This window comes from Larus michahellis, chromosome 5, assembly GCF_964199755.1.
Source record: "Larus michahellis chromosome 5, bLarMic1.1, whole genome shotgun sequence".
Lineage (NCBI taxonomy): Eukaryota > Metazoa > Chordata > Aves > Charadriiformes > Laridae > Larus > Larus michahellis.
In genome coordinates this window covers 55,941,917-55,959,810 of record NC_133900.1, presented here as the reverse complement: position 1 = coordinate 55,959,810, position 17,894 = coordinate 55,941,917, and the positions used below count along the sequence as shown (strand labels likewise).

Here is a 17,894-nt window from a genome sequence, read left to right as displayed (position 1 = left end):
ACATCTGATTGACAATGCTGATAGCTGACTGGGCTTTGAGATAACAGGGAGCACTAATAGGTTAAAGAAAGATACCTTAATCTCATTGTCATTTGCAAAATTGCCAAATGCTGCCATGATTTTTGGTATTGCCGCAGCTAGAGTCTCTTGTACCGATTCTTCTGGTCTCTTACTTATTCGTGTTAGACAGGGCAAAAGGTTCACTAAGTATGGCCTAAGGATGGCAAAGGAGAAAAACGAATTTGAGATCAGAACAACTATACCCATCTAAACATTTTTAATTCATACTCAAACTCTGTGGTATTACTGAATTATAAAAATGTACCTGTTAGCTACATAGAATGTAGAAAAAGAGACAACAGTCTTCTGAATACAATTTGCAGACATTAAGATAGAACTACAGAGAAGAATACACTTAAAAATACAAGTCATTCCCCCACCTTCCCCCAGCGTCATGTACAGCACAGAACTAAAACTCTGCTAGAAGAAAACCAGCTAATAAAGCTACTTCAGAGAGAATAATGTGATAGGAATTCTTCTAACCTCCCAATTATACATTTAGAACTCGATAACAGTAACATTTTGTTAACATCTGTTATTTTGTTAATTGTTCTTTGGAAAGTTCATTACTAGGATGTGCTTACCTGCACTTTTGAGGCCGAACTAGATGGGCAAGCTCAGCAAATCTCCACAGTGCAGCACGTAGACTTCTGGAAGCACCATTCTAGAAAGTGTATATAATCGTTACATTTCACCAAGCAAAACCATTTCCTAAAAAAATACCTATAACGTACAATAGTATACAGTTTTATACCTTTTTACTTAAACAGATAAAAACATAAGATGCCTGGAAGTCATAGATTTCCTTTATCTAAAAGGAAGGGAAGTCAGCTCCATGACTGCCTTCAGTTTTCTAGCTGGTGTTAGGAACGTTCTGAGTGACCCAAAATGAATAACAAGGAACACAAAGAAAGAGAAGGAAATGACTGAGATCTCCACTCTGCTGAAATCAGCTTAAAATACCACAGAGAAAGTCATCAACCAACAAAGAAACACTGATGATATGAGAGTCTAAAAATCACTGGAACAGTTGCAGAGATATAAATGAAGAAAAAAATTGACAGCAGTGGAGATATGCAAACAAATAATGTTCTGCTCCTGAGCTCCCCCAAAAAACCAAACCCACGTATTAATCTGTACCACGTCATAACGGCTTGCATGCTTACATTTAGTATCTATTTGTCTGTACTGACACCTTCAGTTGTGCACCTGACTTGAGTCAGAATGCCTTTAGATCCAGTGTCTAAGGATATAGTAAAGCCACCTAGTATTGCTGGAAATACAGAAAATTATGGAAGTCAATAGATGTCTAGGAGAAGTTGTGTACCTACTGTACTTTGAACCTAATCAAAATGCTTCTCAAATCCAGTCCCTCTGAAGACAGAACTAAGATGTTTAGAAACTGTCATTTCTTTCTTATTTTCTTTAGCTAGTACATCAAAGGCTCACGGTCTTGTTAGCATGACAAGTGAAAAAAACAAATTTGCATGTGAATTACAAAATGTGCATTCTTCAGGTTCAGAGCCAAACAACAGACTCTGGCATGGCTCCTAAAGTGATACAACTGATGCACAAGCAAAATTTGGTCTGCTGGGTGCTTGTTATGCCTGCTACCTCTCTCTTGACTCTGCCATGAATCTGAGAGCAACTATTCAAGAAGCACATGCCACCTGAACAATAAGATATTTCCTCCTGCACCTAGTCATAACGTGCAGAAATGTCCAATTTTTGTTTATATTGGTCGTTTTTTGTTAATTACCTAGACGTCCATTTTTATACCCTCAAAAATTTTGCATGACATTAAGGTACAACAACACAAGTAGTCCACATCTGACAGAAGAAAAGCTATCCACATTGCTTTTGTTATTTTATTTTCTAGAGTCCTATAATTCCCAAAGATATATAACAAAAACCAATAGCATTACTGTCTGAAAAATAACACCTATATTTTCTCTCCATACAAGCCTTGGATTTGTTTATAGACACAAGAGACATGATTTCAGTGATACTGTCCTGAATACAGCATTTTTCTTTTGTAGTCATATACTCCAAAAAGGTTATTACTAAAATTCTTCCTGTGGACACACTTAAATTGTGACTTTTGGAGCAAAGATAGATGTTTCAGTATTTTTACCCATGTTTCCTACAGAAGTTGTAAGCACGCATCATACATTCACAAAACACAGTAGTTAAAACTTGTATTGGGTCACTTCAGGTCTTGATCAAATGGTTCCTCCAAGAAGTTACATCAAATTAAGAATGTCACTGTCCTACACCTACTTTTCACCACCCTTTTATTGAAGTTATTCTTTCCAACTCAGTCAGTGGAGTAAACATCATGAATATGCCTTATCTATTTGGGTGCAGAGTCACTAAGGTTAACACAGACTGCTGTACACACCAAATGCTCACACATTTTCTGCCAGATAACCTTTCAGGAGTGGTTAAATCTAAACAATGGGGCCAACAGTGAGCAACTGGGTAGAATAATACATTAAACAGTCACAGACCCTTCAAAAGTGAAGCTTTGACCTTGATCTTAAAAGACATACACTATTTATTTACACTAATGCCACATTCCAGTATATTAAAACACTTACTAAATTACTGTATTACAAAAGGACATGAAAGCAAGAAACTCACCTTTTTAATCTCTTTATACAGTTCTAATTGTAACCTAGGAAGATTGGAATCCATCAAAGCCTGCAATAAAACGCATTGAGAAAGTACTGTATCAGAGGGGAGACGCTTCACAGGAATAAAGTTACACTTGCAATAAAACAGCTTCAAAAAAGGCACAGAACTATCTAAGTGCTCCTATATTTGATAGATAACCAGGAAAGTGCTAAATACTGAAGAAAGACACTTTTATCTTTCACACAAAACAGAAACATAGATAAATTCCACAAACTCTATCAGTTATTTGCAGTTAATATTGACTGCTTTACCCATTCTACCTAAAAAAAAGGCCATATGGGATCAGACTGCAAGCAGAGCCAACCTAACATGCTTTTTGGCAGTCACCAGGAACAGATACTCATGAATAGAATATTAAAACACAAAAATAGCATTCACAAGCAGTGAGAGGTATTTCCTGCTATACATTCCCACTGTCAAGTAGCCTCCTGCTATTTCTCAAACTGAGGCTGTATTTGTACCATTATCTTTAACAGCCCTTGAAAAACCCTTCTTTCACGAATTAGCCCATTTTCCGCATCCATTTATTACAAGATGTTCTGGACACCAGAAGCATCGCATCCCAGGACCTAATCAAGCATAGCATGGCAGAGCATTCATTGTAGTTTGAACCTGCAGTCTATCAACTAGGGTACGTGAAATGAAAGTAAGCACCGAGAAATAGTAATTTTCCGTTCATCTCAACTCGATCATTCTCCCTCCGTCTTTAAAATGGCAGAGAAGAAAAAAATAGGAAAATAGTTCTGCTCTGTATTATCTCTTCCTACGGAATATTCTGTATACATATGATCAGCCTTTCTCTTACATTTTTTTCCTAGTATGTACTACTATTTATGAACATTTCCACCACCACTTCCTCAGATGAAATGAGAGCTTCATACAACAAGCAAGTGCCTACATTACAGATTTATACAGTGCTATAATGTTTAGTATTTAATTCTTTATTCCTTGCCCAATAATTTAACAATTTCTAATTTTCTATTTGCCTTCTTGACCACTAACCATTAAGCTCACATCTTCACAGGATCACTCTTACATGGCACATGTTGATGTAGAGGCCACAACTGCTTAAGTACAGTCAGTGAAGTGCCTGTGGCTCCTCCAAAGCACGATTCCCCCAGCCTAAAACTGTATGCCCCAAAATTTCATTTCCCCCAATTATACCACTCATTACAATAAAATTGTATTACCTTCCTCAGAAAAACTTTTACCTGAGTTGTATCTTTAGGTGGTCATAAGCACCCCAAATATTAACTGTAGGTGCCTAGATGACAATAGGCAGGGATAAATCTTGCTGCACAAAACTTAATTTTTATAGGAAGTTCATTGTTCATGTACATAAAGATATCAAGCAACACAAAAAGGCACCAGCTGCTATTTTGACTTCAAGGATAAGTTGTCCTTACAACAGGTTCAACTGGAGCAACTCTTAACTAGCATACACCTATTTTTAGCATGCTAGAATCTAAAAAGTCATCCTAATCAGAAAAAAATATAAGCAGAGCCAAGTTTTAAGTTACTAGAAATAATAAATCACAAATTACTGAGACCAACTATACTCTAATCTGTGTGAGCAGTCCCACCAGTACCATTAGCACAGAGAATACTACAATATTGTACAGCAGCTTCAGAAACAAGACAGCTCTAGTAACACCTTACCCTCAGAAACCCGGTAACTCCCAACATGGTATTTTTCCTTTTAAATAAAGGTATCACCAAAGCTATTTAAACTTTGAGCCATTTATGCTGTCTGTGAGGTTCTAACAGGTAAGCATAGTGGCACTTAAAGATGACCTACAGAGTGTTTACCTAAACTTACTTGCCATTTCAGTTTACAGCCTTGTCTACACAAACATGTTAGCATTCTAATTACACTAATGAGCACAAACTCCAGACAGACACACAGTTACACAAGCAATACTTACACCTATATCCTTATATTTAAAGAGAGAAAATATAAAGCATCTTTCCAGCTACAGAATTAGTCTCCAAAATGCCTGAGTTACTAAAAAAGCTGAATGTTGACTAATATGCAAGCTTAGGGGCCCAACGCCTCTGTTCCACTCATCACAAGCATCACTGCTACTTGCATGACCAAAAATAAAGCCACACATTTTTTGTCGCTGCATTTATACACAAGAGAGTGTGTGCCTGAAGGCTAAATTGCTTCCACACTGCATAAAACACAGAAACAGAATGCAAACTATGACCAACTTCAATAAGTCTGATACATCCATGTGGTTGCAATATCACAACTATTACCATTTTATAGCTGTGACCGATTGGCAAGCTTAATAACTGATAGAAGACTCCATCACTTAAAGTCACTTTAATCTTTAAAACAAAACAAACTACCATACAAATATTTGGGAAAAAAAATAATTTAAAGTTTTTCAAGTTACCTTGAAACATGCCAGAAAGCAAAAATATTAAATAGACCAGTGAATTAAAGAGGTCAATTTTATACCAAGCTGACAGAAGAATTTGATGGAAAGAAGAAAGTAAGTTTGTATTCTTTAGAACTGTTTCAGAGCACCTTTTAAAGCAAATTAAGTTATATAATTGTGTATGCATTTCATAGAGTGCTAAGCTCCTGCAAATGGAAAAACATTTAAATCAGAATGAATAGAGCAAAGTGCTACAGGGCAAAACAAGAAAAGCGAAACATATTTGCACTTCCTCATTCCCTGTCATTATGGGATACACCACATAACCAGTAAATTTGCTCCATGCTACTTTCAACCACAAGCTCAATCCTCAAAAACTTAATTCATTCAGATACCACACCAATAGAACTTAACTGAGAGAAATCCCTACAGAAATAGGGATGGTTTTGTTTGCTTGCTTCTACACACCAACTCATGCTAAAGAAAACTGTTATTTGTATATTTCTAAAGCACAACCTTTGCATCAAGTAGAATAATTACATTGATTCAAAGGTCAAATATTTCAGAAAATGGGGGGCGTGGGGGGAAATGGACAGAAGAAAAAAAGGCAGGTGAAGGTAAACCTGTCCTGGAAGCAGCAGCTCACATTAATTACTCAAGAGGTTCACTTTACAATACTTTCAATCAAGATTTAGACCTTGCCTGACCTCATATGAATGTCTGTCTGCTGTTCTACAACAAGCTCTTCATTCTGGATCACAGCAGGGTAATAAACAATCTCCAGAACACCATGTTTTCCTAATTATTGCCTCCTCCAACTCTCAGGAAATCACACTACCTGAACTACAGCATACTACTAGTCTGGAATGAAAAGCCACTACATCTTTCAGCCTGCTTTTTAATAACATTTTTACCTTTCCTCATGTTAAGTATCTTTATGTTTACAGAACGATAATAGAGTATACCTCCCATACAACAAGACGATTTTAGAAAAGCCCACGTCCTTGTTTTGGTTAACTTGAAGAGAAAAAAGTTAATGAACAACTGAAGAAAATAATAGATTAGAATGATGAACAATAGAAGACAAGTTAAATAGCTTGATCTGGGCGTAAAAAGCTCTCCTAGGAGCACATACAGAATTTAGTAAAAGAATCTTACTTAACCTCTTACACTACAAGATATTATCAACAATAAGAAAAACTAAAAAAACATCAGTGTGAATTCACACAGGACACTGCAGGTAAGAGATAAAAATCTATTATTACTGTATATAAAAGTTCTTACTTTAATAACTTTATTAAGGCATTCATCGGCAACCATCCGGACATCAGATTCTGCATCCTCACTGCAGAGGAGAAAGAGTTCCATAGCAATCCCAAGCAGTTTCTGAAATTCTGGAGAATTTCTAAATAAACAAACATTATAAAATTACAATGCACACTGTGAAAAGCAAACACCAGTGCTATTTTTTGAGAGGGTTTCAGAATCCAACTACACATATTCTATATACAGTTATACAAGAGGAGATGACATTCAGTAGATTAAAGCGCTTTATTAGGAGTTGGGAGATCATTTCCCTGCTCTTTCCTACGTAATCTGGCAAGGTATTTCGCCTCTGTGATTCAGTTTCTCTGTCTGAGGTAGAAGGACAATGCCTATTCTACCAATGTTTAAAAAAAAAATTACTTCTTAGATTTTAGGTGTTTAAAAAAAAAAAGTGTAATTTCAGTTTTAAACAGGATTTGAGCATTTAAAATCAGCAATTATCAGGAAGCCTCCAAAAAACTAGGACTCCAAAGTAGCTATTCATATTAATGCAGTAAATTAAAGACATTGTCTTACCTTAAAGACTGAGCAACTATGTTTTCACATATTGTTAGGCAATGATTCACTCGATCTTTCTTGGTAGCTGAAAGTTCTTTCTTTCTAAAAGAAGAACACAATGATAACGAGTCTGAGATGACCATTTATACACTCTTGCTAGAGTAATGTATAATGATTATACAAGGAAAAGGTGCACTCTTCTGATCATTACATAAACAGCCATACACCAACTACCTGTAGTCCCAGGACTTAATATATCAACTGCTGCTGAGAGCATGCAGGCACACAAGCAAAGGGAAGGATACAAACTCAAAAAAAAGACTGGAACATTTAACAGGGAATATAATATTAATTCCGTAACGTCCACTGAGAAAATATTGGGGAAAAAAACCCCAAAGACTGAAGAGGAGTAAATGGAAAGGAAGGAAAAAGTGGAGCAGGCCTAGAACAATGCTGAAATAAACCGATAGAAAAAAGCTGGGTAAAATAAACCATGAGAACAAGTCTTGCAGACTTAAAAATACCACTTTTAAAAAGACCTCTCTCACACATAATATCACCACCTTAGACATTTTTTTTGTCTGACAAGTTCTTGAAACTTAAGAGTTCTACTAAATCAACCATTTTGTATATGAACTGGAAAGGATGCCGAGGCAATCCTATCATATGCCACATTCCCCCAAATGGTTTTGTAAAAATAGCAGAGCTCTAGGCACAGTCTACGCCCATCAAGAATAATGTCCCTATAGTAACACTTGGTATAGGCCAGGAAAGGCCAAGCTTAGACAACTTGCAGCAAATGAGTGTAAAACAAAGAGAATAAAATTCACAGAACAAAAGACTGCATATCTACAAGCAATGTAGAGCACAATATGAAAAGCAAAATTTGTTTAACATTCACTTCAACATGACAGAAGCTCCTACAACCCTTTACAGCTGAGTCTAGAAGAGAAGCTTCTTCCCTGCTCCACCCTCAACCCTTACAACGAAGGAACTGGGAAAAAAAGAAAAAGAGACAGATTCACAACTACGACTGTAGAATTTTATTTCATTGTACGCAGTGTCTCCTGCTCTTAACTTTCCTGACACAGAATTACTTCTACGAAAGCAGACATTACTTTTAAATGATTAACTGGTAGCAATACTGGAGCTAAACCTGCTTCTTCACACACATTCACAGAGAATCTTACTTTCCAAGTGAAAAGTGATCATCTGTATTTTTAGCATTTAATTTTCTGTCTGAGCAAAAATAGCACAACCATCAAATAGCAAAACAGTATTTCTAAACTAGAAGTTGGAAAACTATGTGAATAACCTTGAGATACATTAATATAGTTAACACAACATTAAGGTCTAACAGCAAGCAGTCAGTAAGCGCGTTGAATTAAGCTAACTCAAAATACATTGTTGAACACAATTTTTGAAGAATTAAGCTATAATATATAAGAGCTTTAGCTCAAATAATACTACAGTTTTTGGAAAAAGTCATTCTTTGCAAATATTCCTGTCCTTTTTCTTCCATCAGGTTGGAAGTGGGTAGTTGAAAAGTGTTTGCTCCCAAGATTTCAGTTTTTCTCCTAACGATCCTCTCATCTCACTCCAGAAATGCTTTCCCTTTTAAAAAGTTTAAGGAATAGTTCCTAACAAAACCATAATTCAGCAGTATTTTGTTTAGGTAAGCCTCAGCATTCCTCAAAGAGGATCTCCTCTTTGGCTTGTGTTATCAAGCAACTGGCAGAACACGAGTAGCCCATCTGAATTTGATCAAGATATACAATGTCTTTCTTTCTACCTTGAAAAGCCACCATGGAGTCTTCAACTGCAATTTCAGATCACCTCTAACAAACAGCAAATACTTCCTAAAATGTCCAACTGACTTTGCAACTTAAGTACCGTTGATGCAAACAGGCACGTAAGAAACTGAATAAATCATTTCAACTTTTATAATAGTTTTACCTAGCACTTCCCGCATCTCTTAGATTTCATCTCTTATGTGCACCATTTTCAGTAGATACTCAACCCAAGAATAGAACAGGCACAATCTGAACCTGCCCATAAGCTCACTATTTCAGATACAAAACACACTAAAGATATTGCTAAATAAGACTGCTTTCAGAATAAAGTTCTTTATTACCTACACAAAATATAGCCCCGAGCGAGGCAGGCAGTGGTGTTCAATAGTGAGGGATCAATTAGATATCCAGAAGTCCATGGGCCCCGATGGGATGCACCCGAGAGTGCTGAGGGAGCTGGCGGAAGTCATTGCTGGGCCGCTCTCTATCACCTTTGAAAGGTCCTGGAGAACAGGGGAGGTGCCTGAGGACCGGGGGAAAGCCAACGTCACTCCAGTCTTCAAAAAGGGCAAGAAGGAGGACCCAGGGAACTACAGGGCGGTCAGCCTCACCTCCATCCCTGGAAAGATGATGGAACAGCTCATTCTGGGTGTCATCTCAAGGCATATAGAGGAAAAGAAAGCTATCAGAAGTACTCAACATGGATTCACCAAGGGGAAATCATGTCTGACTAATCTGATAGCCTTCTATGATGGCATGACTGGATGGATAGATGAGGAGAGGGCGGTAGATGTGGTCTACCTTGACTTAAGCAAGGCGTTCGACACGGTCTCCCACAGCATCCTCATAGGGAAGCTTAGGAAGTGTGGGCTAGATGAATGGACAGTAAGGTGGATAGAAAACTGGTTGAAGGGCAGAGCTCAGAGGGTCGTGATTAGGGGCACAGAGTCTAGTTGGAGGTCAGTGACGAGTGGTGTTCCCCAGGGGTCAGTCCTGTTCAATATATTCATCAGTGACCTGGATGAGGGGATAGAGTGCACCCTCAGCAAGTTTGCTGATGACACAAAGCTGGAGGAGGTAGCTGACACACCAGAAGGCTGTGCTGCCATACAGAGAGACCTGGACAGGTTGGAGATCTGGGCAAGGAGGAACCTTATGAAATTCAACAAGGGCAAGTGTAGGGTGCTGCACCTGGGGAGGAATAACCCCCTGCACCAGTACAGGTTGGGTGCTGACCTGCTGGAGAGCAGCTCGGTGGAAAGAGACCTGGGAGTCCTGGGGGACAACAGGATGACCATGAGCCAGCAATGTGCCCTTGTGGCCAAAAAGGCCAATGGCATCCTGGGGTGCATCAAGACGAGTGTGGCCAGCAGGTCGAGGGAGGTCATCCTCCCCTTCTACTCTGCCTTGGTGAGGCCATGCCTGGAGTACTGTGTCCACTTCTGGGCTCCCCGGTTCAAGAGGGACAGGGAACTGCTGGAGAGGGTGCAGCAAACAGCTACCAAGATGATTAGGGGACTGGAACACTTCTCTTATGAAGAAAGGCTGGGGGATTTGGGTTTCTTCGGTCTGGAAAAAAGACGGCTGAGGGGGGACCTTATCAACGCTTATAAATACTGAAAGGGTGGGTGTCAGGAGGATGGGGCCAGGCTCTTTTCAGTGGTGCCCGGGGACAGGACAAGAGGTAACGGGCACAAACTTGAGCATAGGAAGTTCCACCTAAACATGAGGAGGAACTTCTTTACTCTGAGGGTGGCAGAGCACTGGGACAGGCTGCCCAGAGAGGTGGTGGAGTCTCCAACTCTGGAGACATTCAAAACCCTCCTGGACACATTCCTGTGCAACCTGCTCTAGGTGACCCTGCTCTGGCAGGGGGGTTGGACTAGATGATCTCCAGAGGTCCCTTTCCAACCCTATGATTCTATGAATACTACTCAAACTGGTACAGATCAACCTCTTCAGCAGATTTCTGCAAACACACCTAACGCTGAATCTACCACCTCACTGAAATAACTAACTTAAAAATTTTAAAAGGCCTGAATAGAGAATATTTAATGTGAAAACTTTGAAGGCATGCATATAGTTAACAAGTTACCATTTAAACTGAAATAACAGAAACTAGAGGTGAAGACTAACTAAGTTACTATCCAAAGGGAAAGAACAACAAACATTCAACCAAGTTTGCTGTACTGAATCTTTCATCTGCCATTTGGTTATTCAACTTCCAAAAAAATTAGCCTTTGAAGGAATGAAATAAAAGGTGGAAGACAAACAGTTAATGTACCTCTTGTGCACACACACATTTTCTGTGCCTACAGACGGAGAAGGATAACAGAACACTATCTGGAGAGAGAACACATGATTTTTTTATTTAAAAAAAAAAAAACAAACACAAAACCACAACTCTATTCAGAATTATTATGAAGTCCTCAAGCAAACTGCTGATGAGGATACCTGGGGGACAACAGCAGCATTGCATATTTCTTAGAAGAGAGCTGAAGTCGCAAGCCCCAAGTGTAAGGTCACTGCAGATTGCTGAGTAACAGAAGGCAGGAGATATTGGAAGTAGCAGTTATCTACAGGAAAGCTTCATCTCACAAGCAGAGTAGTTTAATCTTCTGCATGCTTCTACAGACAATCTCTAGCCAAGAAGATTAGTAAACAATATAAGAAAACCAGCAAGCTCAGATAATTTTGCACTCTGAGTCCTGATGAGCTGGCTATAAAGAGATGCAGCTCACTGATGTTAATTTTTGTTTAGGCCTTGGAATTAAGGATATGTAAAAAGAGTACAGAAGCTCTGAAGGTGAATCAGCATGAAGAAAAAGGGCCAAGCCAAGTGGCTTGACATTAATCTTGAGAAAAGCAACGGGAAACTCAAAAAAGTCTATTAATAACAAGCAGAAATATGAATGTATCAAGAAATAAACTAAACCCAAATACGGTGGATACTTCAAACGATATTGTAGTAACACAGACAACGATGGATATTTAAAGTTCTACTTTACTTGACTAAATTGTTTATTTATAAAGAACTACAATACACTCTACAAATGGTAACTCCAAAAAAAACATCTAGGAACCACCACTAACAAGCAGGGCAACAGGCATTAGCCACGCAGTTCATGTGGTCTTCAGTTAAACAAAAAATTCATGATACCTCAACATATAGCACTGATGTAACATGAAACCAATCTATGACCACAGCTTGAGTCAAACAAAAAAAATCCAGAAAAGTTCATGTATAGAAAAATGGATATTGCTGGAGAGCACTTTGTCTCTTGCAGCACCTTTCACTGTAAAGGTAACGATTATAATCAAATCTAAGAAAAAAAAATAAATTCAGAAATAGGGCACAATTACAAACAGTTACAGTAATTAACTTTTAGAACAAGTTAACAAGAGAAAAGGTGAAGAATCCAGAAGAAACATGAGCAAGTCATTCTCTCAACTCACTGATAAATAAAACATAAGTAAAAATAAATAAAATGTAAAATATAGGATGTTATGTGATAGCCCATCTGCTTTTTAGTATCACTGAGTAAACTCTGAATTTTCACATCACACTAATCAAATTTTAAGTTAGTGGGAGCTTTGTAATCCAATACAAAATGTCCAACTCCAACTGAAATTTAAGGGTCTGAAAAATCTAAAAATAGGTATGGAAGAAAATAAGCTGCCTCAGCAGAAGTGTATAGAAGCACTATGACAACAGAGAGTTCAACCTAAGTTTTCACAGAAGAAAAAAAAAAAAACCAGCAAAAGACAAGAGAGGGGTCCAGAAACTGACATCTGACTATAATGTATAATAAAAGCATAACATGTGATTATTGACAATTAAAATATCTCAAAACAGAAAAAGCTCTTATATTTTTGGTAAAAGCTTGAATTCAATTAATATTTTAATAAAAGTTAAACACATTTAATAAAAATTTATATAAATTTATAAAATTTAATAAAAATAAGTAAAGTCACAGTATCGGTTTTATCAAGAGTTCAGAAGTCACTGTCTTAAAATATAGCAAAGAAAAACTTCAATACACATTGTGCAAACAATTAAGCCTTCCTTACCCCAATCTCTGTGATCTTAAAACATTTCACAGTAGGACTCGTTCACTAATCAGATGTAAAATACTCAGTTTCTACCAAAAATATTTAAAAGGAACGACAGCTTCTCGCTCGTCTAATTTAGGCAACAGGACAACTGTGATCTAATGGACAATGTCAAATAGATAACTAATGAAGTAATTAAAGAGCAAACCAGTAGCATTTATGCTATGACATTCACCAATTAATTTATTCTTTCACTACTGAGAGATAAGCTCGCATCCTTTTACAATAGTAAACAGACAGAATGATACGAAGTTACCGCACAGCCTACAAAATATTTGAGTGCTATTTGTACAGAACCACAATGAACATGAACACCTCTTTCCAAATGCAAGGAAAACACAGAGGCAATTTTCCTTTCCAGTTCATTACAAACAAACAAAAAAAAAATATGCAGACAGTATCATGAATTACATTCACACTGTCACCTGGTATTTCACTAGAAGTTTGGAAAACTTCAGCAAAGACTGCCACAATACCCTTTCATAGGCTTTAATGAAGGTTAGAGCTGTTACTGAATTTGTATAGCTCCTGGGGGCACGCAATACCATCAGCTTCCCGAAAACATACAGGCTATTTTTAAACACAAAACAAAGTCAACAAGGACAACTATAACCCTAATTTTTTTTAACATTTTGAGAAGAGTATGCCTAAATTCAGATCCCCAAACCAAGTATAACATCCTGCAGTAAGCACCGCAAATAATTTTCAGGACTTTCTCTTGAAATACCGTGACCTATCTCATCAGTAACTTTCTAGACAGATTTTTTTCAACTACATAGAGGAAAGACTAGAAATAGATGGCCATCTATCCTTCATGTCACACAAAATACTAGCACAAAAAATGCACACAAAGGAGCAACTAGTTCCTGCAGACCAGGAAGGCATCTAAAAACAAACAGCTCATGAAAAATATGATTTTTCATGTATTATGCCCCATAAGTGTGAAAATGCATTGGGATTGTTTGAAAGAACACTCTCCAAACAGTATCAACCATGATAATTTAGTTGGCATCCATATCAGAATGTACTGTGGGAGCAGGTGGCCTGGAGCCCAGCTCCACTGCTTAGCATCCTCTGCCAAAACACTATGAAACTGCCAATTTGGAAGTTACCTGCTCCTCAACCCTTCTGTTTCTCCTATATCCCCAATAGCTGGAGAAAAAAGCAATAGTGCAAGTCGTGTATTTATACCGTAAAAATCCTCGTGTCTTTTCACCTGCTCAATAAAAGTTATTTTTAGAGGATGCAAAGTGTAAGGGGCAGCACTCTGGTACTGAACAGCTCCTCACCCTCCTGTAATGCCTCCCGACAGGAAACCTGAATATTGCAGGGATGCAATACATTTGCCCCGAATGTTTAAGAAAGCAAAAGGGTATCACAAATAATTAAACTAATTCCTCATAGGTCTCTGCACAGCAAGCCACAGTACAAGACTTCAAATGAAGTTTGTCATGAACAAACATCCACATCAACTCCCCCCAGATGCATTAAGCTTAGTGCTTTAAATTATGCTTAAAGGTTTTTGCCTTTTTTTACAGCAGTTTATTAGCTGAAGATATGGTTTTACTTCCTAGAAACAATCTGTGAAACCTATATAGCATTCTTATATCACCCCTTCGTTACCCACGCTACTGTATTTTCAAGCGTGCCTGCCCACAAAGTTACTCCGAGCTTAAAACTTAAACAGAGAGCAGGCAGCACTCCCAGACACGTCCACAGGAACAGCCTCCTGCCAAGGACAGAAAAGCACCCCGGGACTAACTCCTCCGGGGACGGCCAGCTGCCTCCCAGGCTGTCCGCAGTTCCAGAGCGGCACCGGCGGCCCGGCTCCCCCCGGGGCAGGGGAAGGCGCCGCCGAAGCGCTTCGGGAGCCCCCCCGTCCGCGGGTTACTCACGGTCTCTGGAGTGGCTCCTCGGAGATGGCAGCCGGACCCTGCTGCTGCTGGAAGGAGCGCAACGACTCGAAGGCCTTCATCAGCTTCTCCATGGTGGCCATGTCCGCTCCGCCCGCGCCGGCGGCACCGACCCGCCGCTCCGACCCGCCCTCTCACAGGCGCCCAGCAGCGGCGGCGGCCACCTTCCTCCTCGCGGGCCCGACTCTCCTCCTCCTCTTCTTCCTCGTCCTCCTCCTCCTGGACTCCCTCTCTCCCGCTCGCACGGCGCCCTCAGGCCAGCCGCGGCGCCGCCGCAGCCCGCGCCGCGCCGCCCCTTCACTGCCGCAATGAATGAGGGAGAGGCCGCAGGGGGCCGCGAGCACTCCCCAACCGCCCCGCCGCCATCTTGGGTCCCTCCCGTCAGTCCCTACGCCGCTACCCCGCCCACCCCGGGGCAAGCTCCCGCGGGACCCCGGCGACGCGGAAACGCGCGTGCGCGCCCCGCAACACCCGCCCGCCCACGGCCTGGTGTCACGCGCACCCTGATGTACATACACATACGGGCACGCGGGTAAGGTAAGGGGCGGGGCAGAAGGGACAGCGACAGGCTCCCTGCCCAATCAGAAAGTGGGCGCCGCCCCTTCCCGCATGCCACAGCGCAGCAGCGGCTGAAGCAGGCGCCAGCGTGTGCGGAGGGCCAAGGGCGCTCCCGCCGCGGCTGAGCGGGGCGCTGGGTCCTAGAGCCCGCCGGCCGCACCGCGGCGCCCCCTGCTGGGGAGGAAGGCGGCCGCTCCCGCCCCCACCAACCCCGTCAGCGGCGGCGGTAGCGGGCGGGAAACGGCACCAGGAGGGGGAGGCCCGCGCCCGCCCTCCCTTCCCCCGGCACCGAGACGGGTCCCCGGCCGGCAGCTGCAGAGGTGGGAGCCCGGCGCGGCGCCCATCGTAACCCATCCGCATCCCACGCTCCGTGTGCCTGTACGTGGAGTAGGCGTGTCGGGGGGCCCTACAACTCGCCCACTCGCGTCCCCGGCTAGCCCGCCGGGCACACGGGGGCTTCGTGAAGGCGCTTCCGGCACTTCACTCTTATTTCGGGGCTGCAGGTAGGGAAGAGAAACGCTTACAGGAACAGGACACTTAAAGCTTGGCAAGGTACCCGCTGTGCCGTCGCGGTCCTGGGGTTGGCTTATCAGAGGATACTTTCTGCACTCCTAAAGCTCGTATTAAACATACAGTATACAATATTTAAATCATTGATTCTGTTACTAAGTACTTAATTTAAAAAAAAAAAAAATCAACGCTACTGTGAACTTTCCAATTACAACCACTGATTTTAACATATCCAGGTGCTGATACATTAATTTTAAACAGCAGCTGGTAAGAACTGGCACTTCAGCCCACATCTCCAACACAGGAAAGCGGTTGCAGCAATGGAAGCAGAGAGCAACTCTTGGAACTCTTAAGAAAAGCAATTCCCAGTTAATCACTTAATACGCAGCTTGGTTATTTTGAGCAGGGATGGACAAGAGAAGCGAAGCTCAGGTATCCGGATGTTCAAGCCAACAAAAGTCCTGACAGAACCACCTTACTGATCACATTCTTGCCAAACATTCAGTGAGAGTGCTCTCCCAGTTCGCTTTGTTAGTGAACCACTTGAAACGTTCCTCTGAAAGGAAACCTATCTACAGGACTGGAAGCAATTCAACACAGAGCAAAACCCCTATTTCATTATAAATGCCTAACAAAATGCAAGCTTTTAAGGTAAACAGAGTATTTTTCCTGATAATTCTATGATAAAACTTACAGAGAGTTTTCTCTGGAACATATGGATGATCATGAGTTTTTTATTTAGCAAATGATACATGAAAAAAGATGACAGCATAGCTGGAATGCAGCATGCACTGTGTGATAATTGCATGGGCCCCTCCACACTTTGAAACACATTTAAACAAACTAAAAAGAGCATAAGCTCTTATCAGAGATTAAATAAGCCACCAACCAAGTCAGCCTTTGCGGAACCTGTTTTGAAGCTGTTAGATCAAAGCATGCGCCGGTCCCCTCTGGGCTGCTGACTCACCCACCAAGGCTATGGCTGCCCACCAAGAGAACTCCTCTCCCTCCTCCTCCTCTTGCCCAAGTTTCACTGGCAACAGTTGCTCATTAACCATGAGTAACTGGACGAGAACGCAGGGGTATCAGGTTTTTCTTTGGCAAGTACCTTATCAGTAGCTTCTCCTAATTCAAATTTACTGATCCACATAGCATGTCACTGATCTTGTTCAAATAGCAGCCCCACAAACATCTGGGAAAAACAGAAAAAAGAAGTGATGTAAAACTGGCAAGGGGCAAGAAGAAGCAGGCAGGGTTAGACAACAGGTATTTTTATAAAGCCCTCATGTCTTGGGTTGAGTGACACAGGACTAATTTCTAATGCTGGGGAAAACTCCACTTTTAGAAGACTCTAGTGTCTGAATTCATGAAAATATAGCAAGCTAGGCTATGTGGGATTCAAGGTCTGAGTGTTTTTGAGCCTTGCCAGGTGCAGGGACGAGGAGGAGTGAGGCCTGGACATTTGACTCAGGCTGGCCAACAGGATTATTTCATACCATGAACGTCAATATATGAATTCATACCATAAATTCAACATAAATTAGAAAGTTTGCTGCGTAGTCTCTCTCTCCCTTGATGGCAGTGGTCCAGAGAACTCCCTTGCCCTGGTGCCGGACACCTGAGCCCTTCTCTTCCTCCCTAAGCCTCAGCACTCGCCGTGTCCAACATCTGCTGCCCACTGCTGGGAGTGCACAGCTTCCTGCTGATAGAATGGTCTGAGCATAATTCTTATATATCTTATATTAGCATTGGGATCGATACTGGTTCTTTAGTATTATTGTTAATTATTTAGTCTTATCTTATTAAATCTACTTATATTTCAACCTTTGTGTTTCCTTGCTTTCCCCGATTCCCCTTTCCGGATGGGAAGGGGTCATCGGATGATAGAATAATTGTCTAAATGACAATAAATTGTTATAGGTTTTCTCAAACCGTAACACATTGTTACCACAAAGAAAAATAAAGTCACAACCTCAATGGAGCAACAGTGAATCTTAAAAGGTTATATGTAATTTAGTGGTTGACAGTGAATTAATCTC

General features: G+C 40.8%; 1 protein-coding gene across 3 annotated transcripts in view; it reads right to left on the bottom strand.

Annotated features, from left to right (window-relative positions):
• The window catches only part of HTT (huntingtin), an 84,907-nt gene extending 69,887 nt beyond the window's left edge, over positions 1-15,020 (bottom strand). For all 3 annotated transcript variants that reach the window (XM_074587457.1, XM_074587458.1, XM_074587459.1), the window contains exons 1-6: positions 14,770-15,020; positions 6,987-7,070; positions 6,429-6,549; positions 2,704-2,763; positions 645-724; positions 76-214 (exon numbers count right to left, since the gene is read on the bottom strand). In XM_074587457.1, coding sequence (XP_074443558.1) covers positions 76-214; positions 645-724; positions 2,704-2,763; positions 6,429-6,549; positions 6,987-7,070; positions 14,770-14,870 — 585 coding nt within the window. In that variant the 5' untranslated portion in view covers positions 14,871-15,020. The remainder of the gene's footprint in view (positions 1-75; positions 215-644; positions 725-2,703; positions 2,764-6,428; positions 6,550-6,986; positions 7,071-14,769) is intronic.
• Between the last annotated feature and the right edge of the window lie 2,874 nt (positions 15,021-17,894).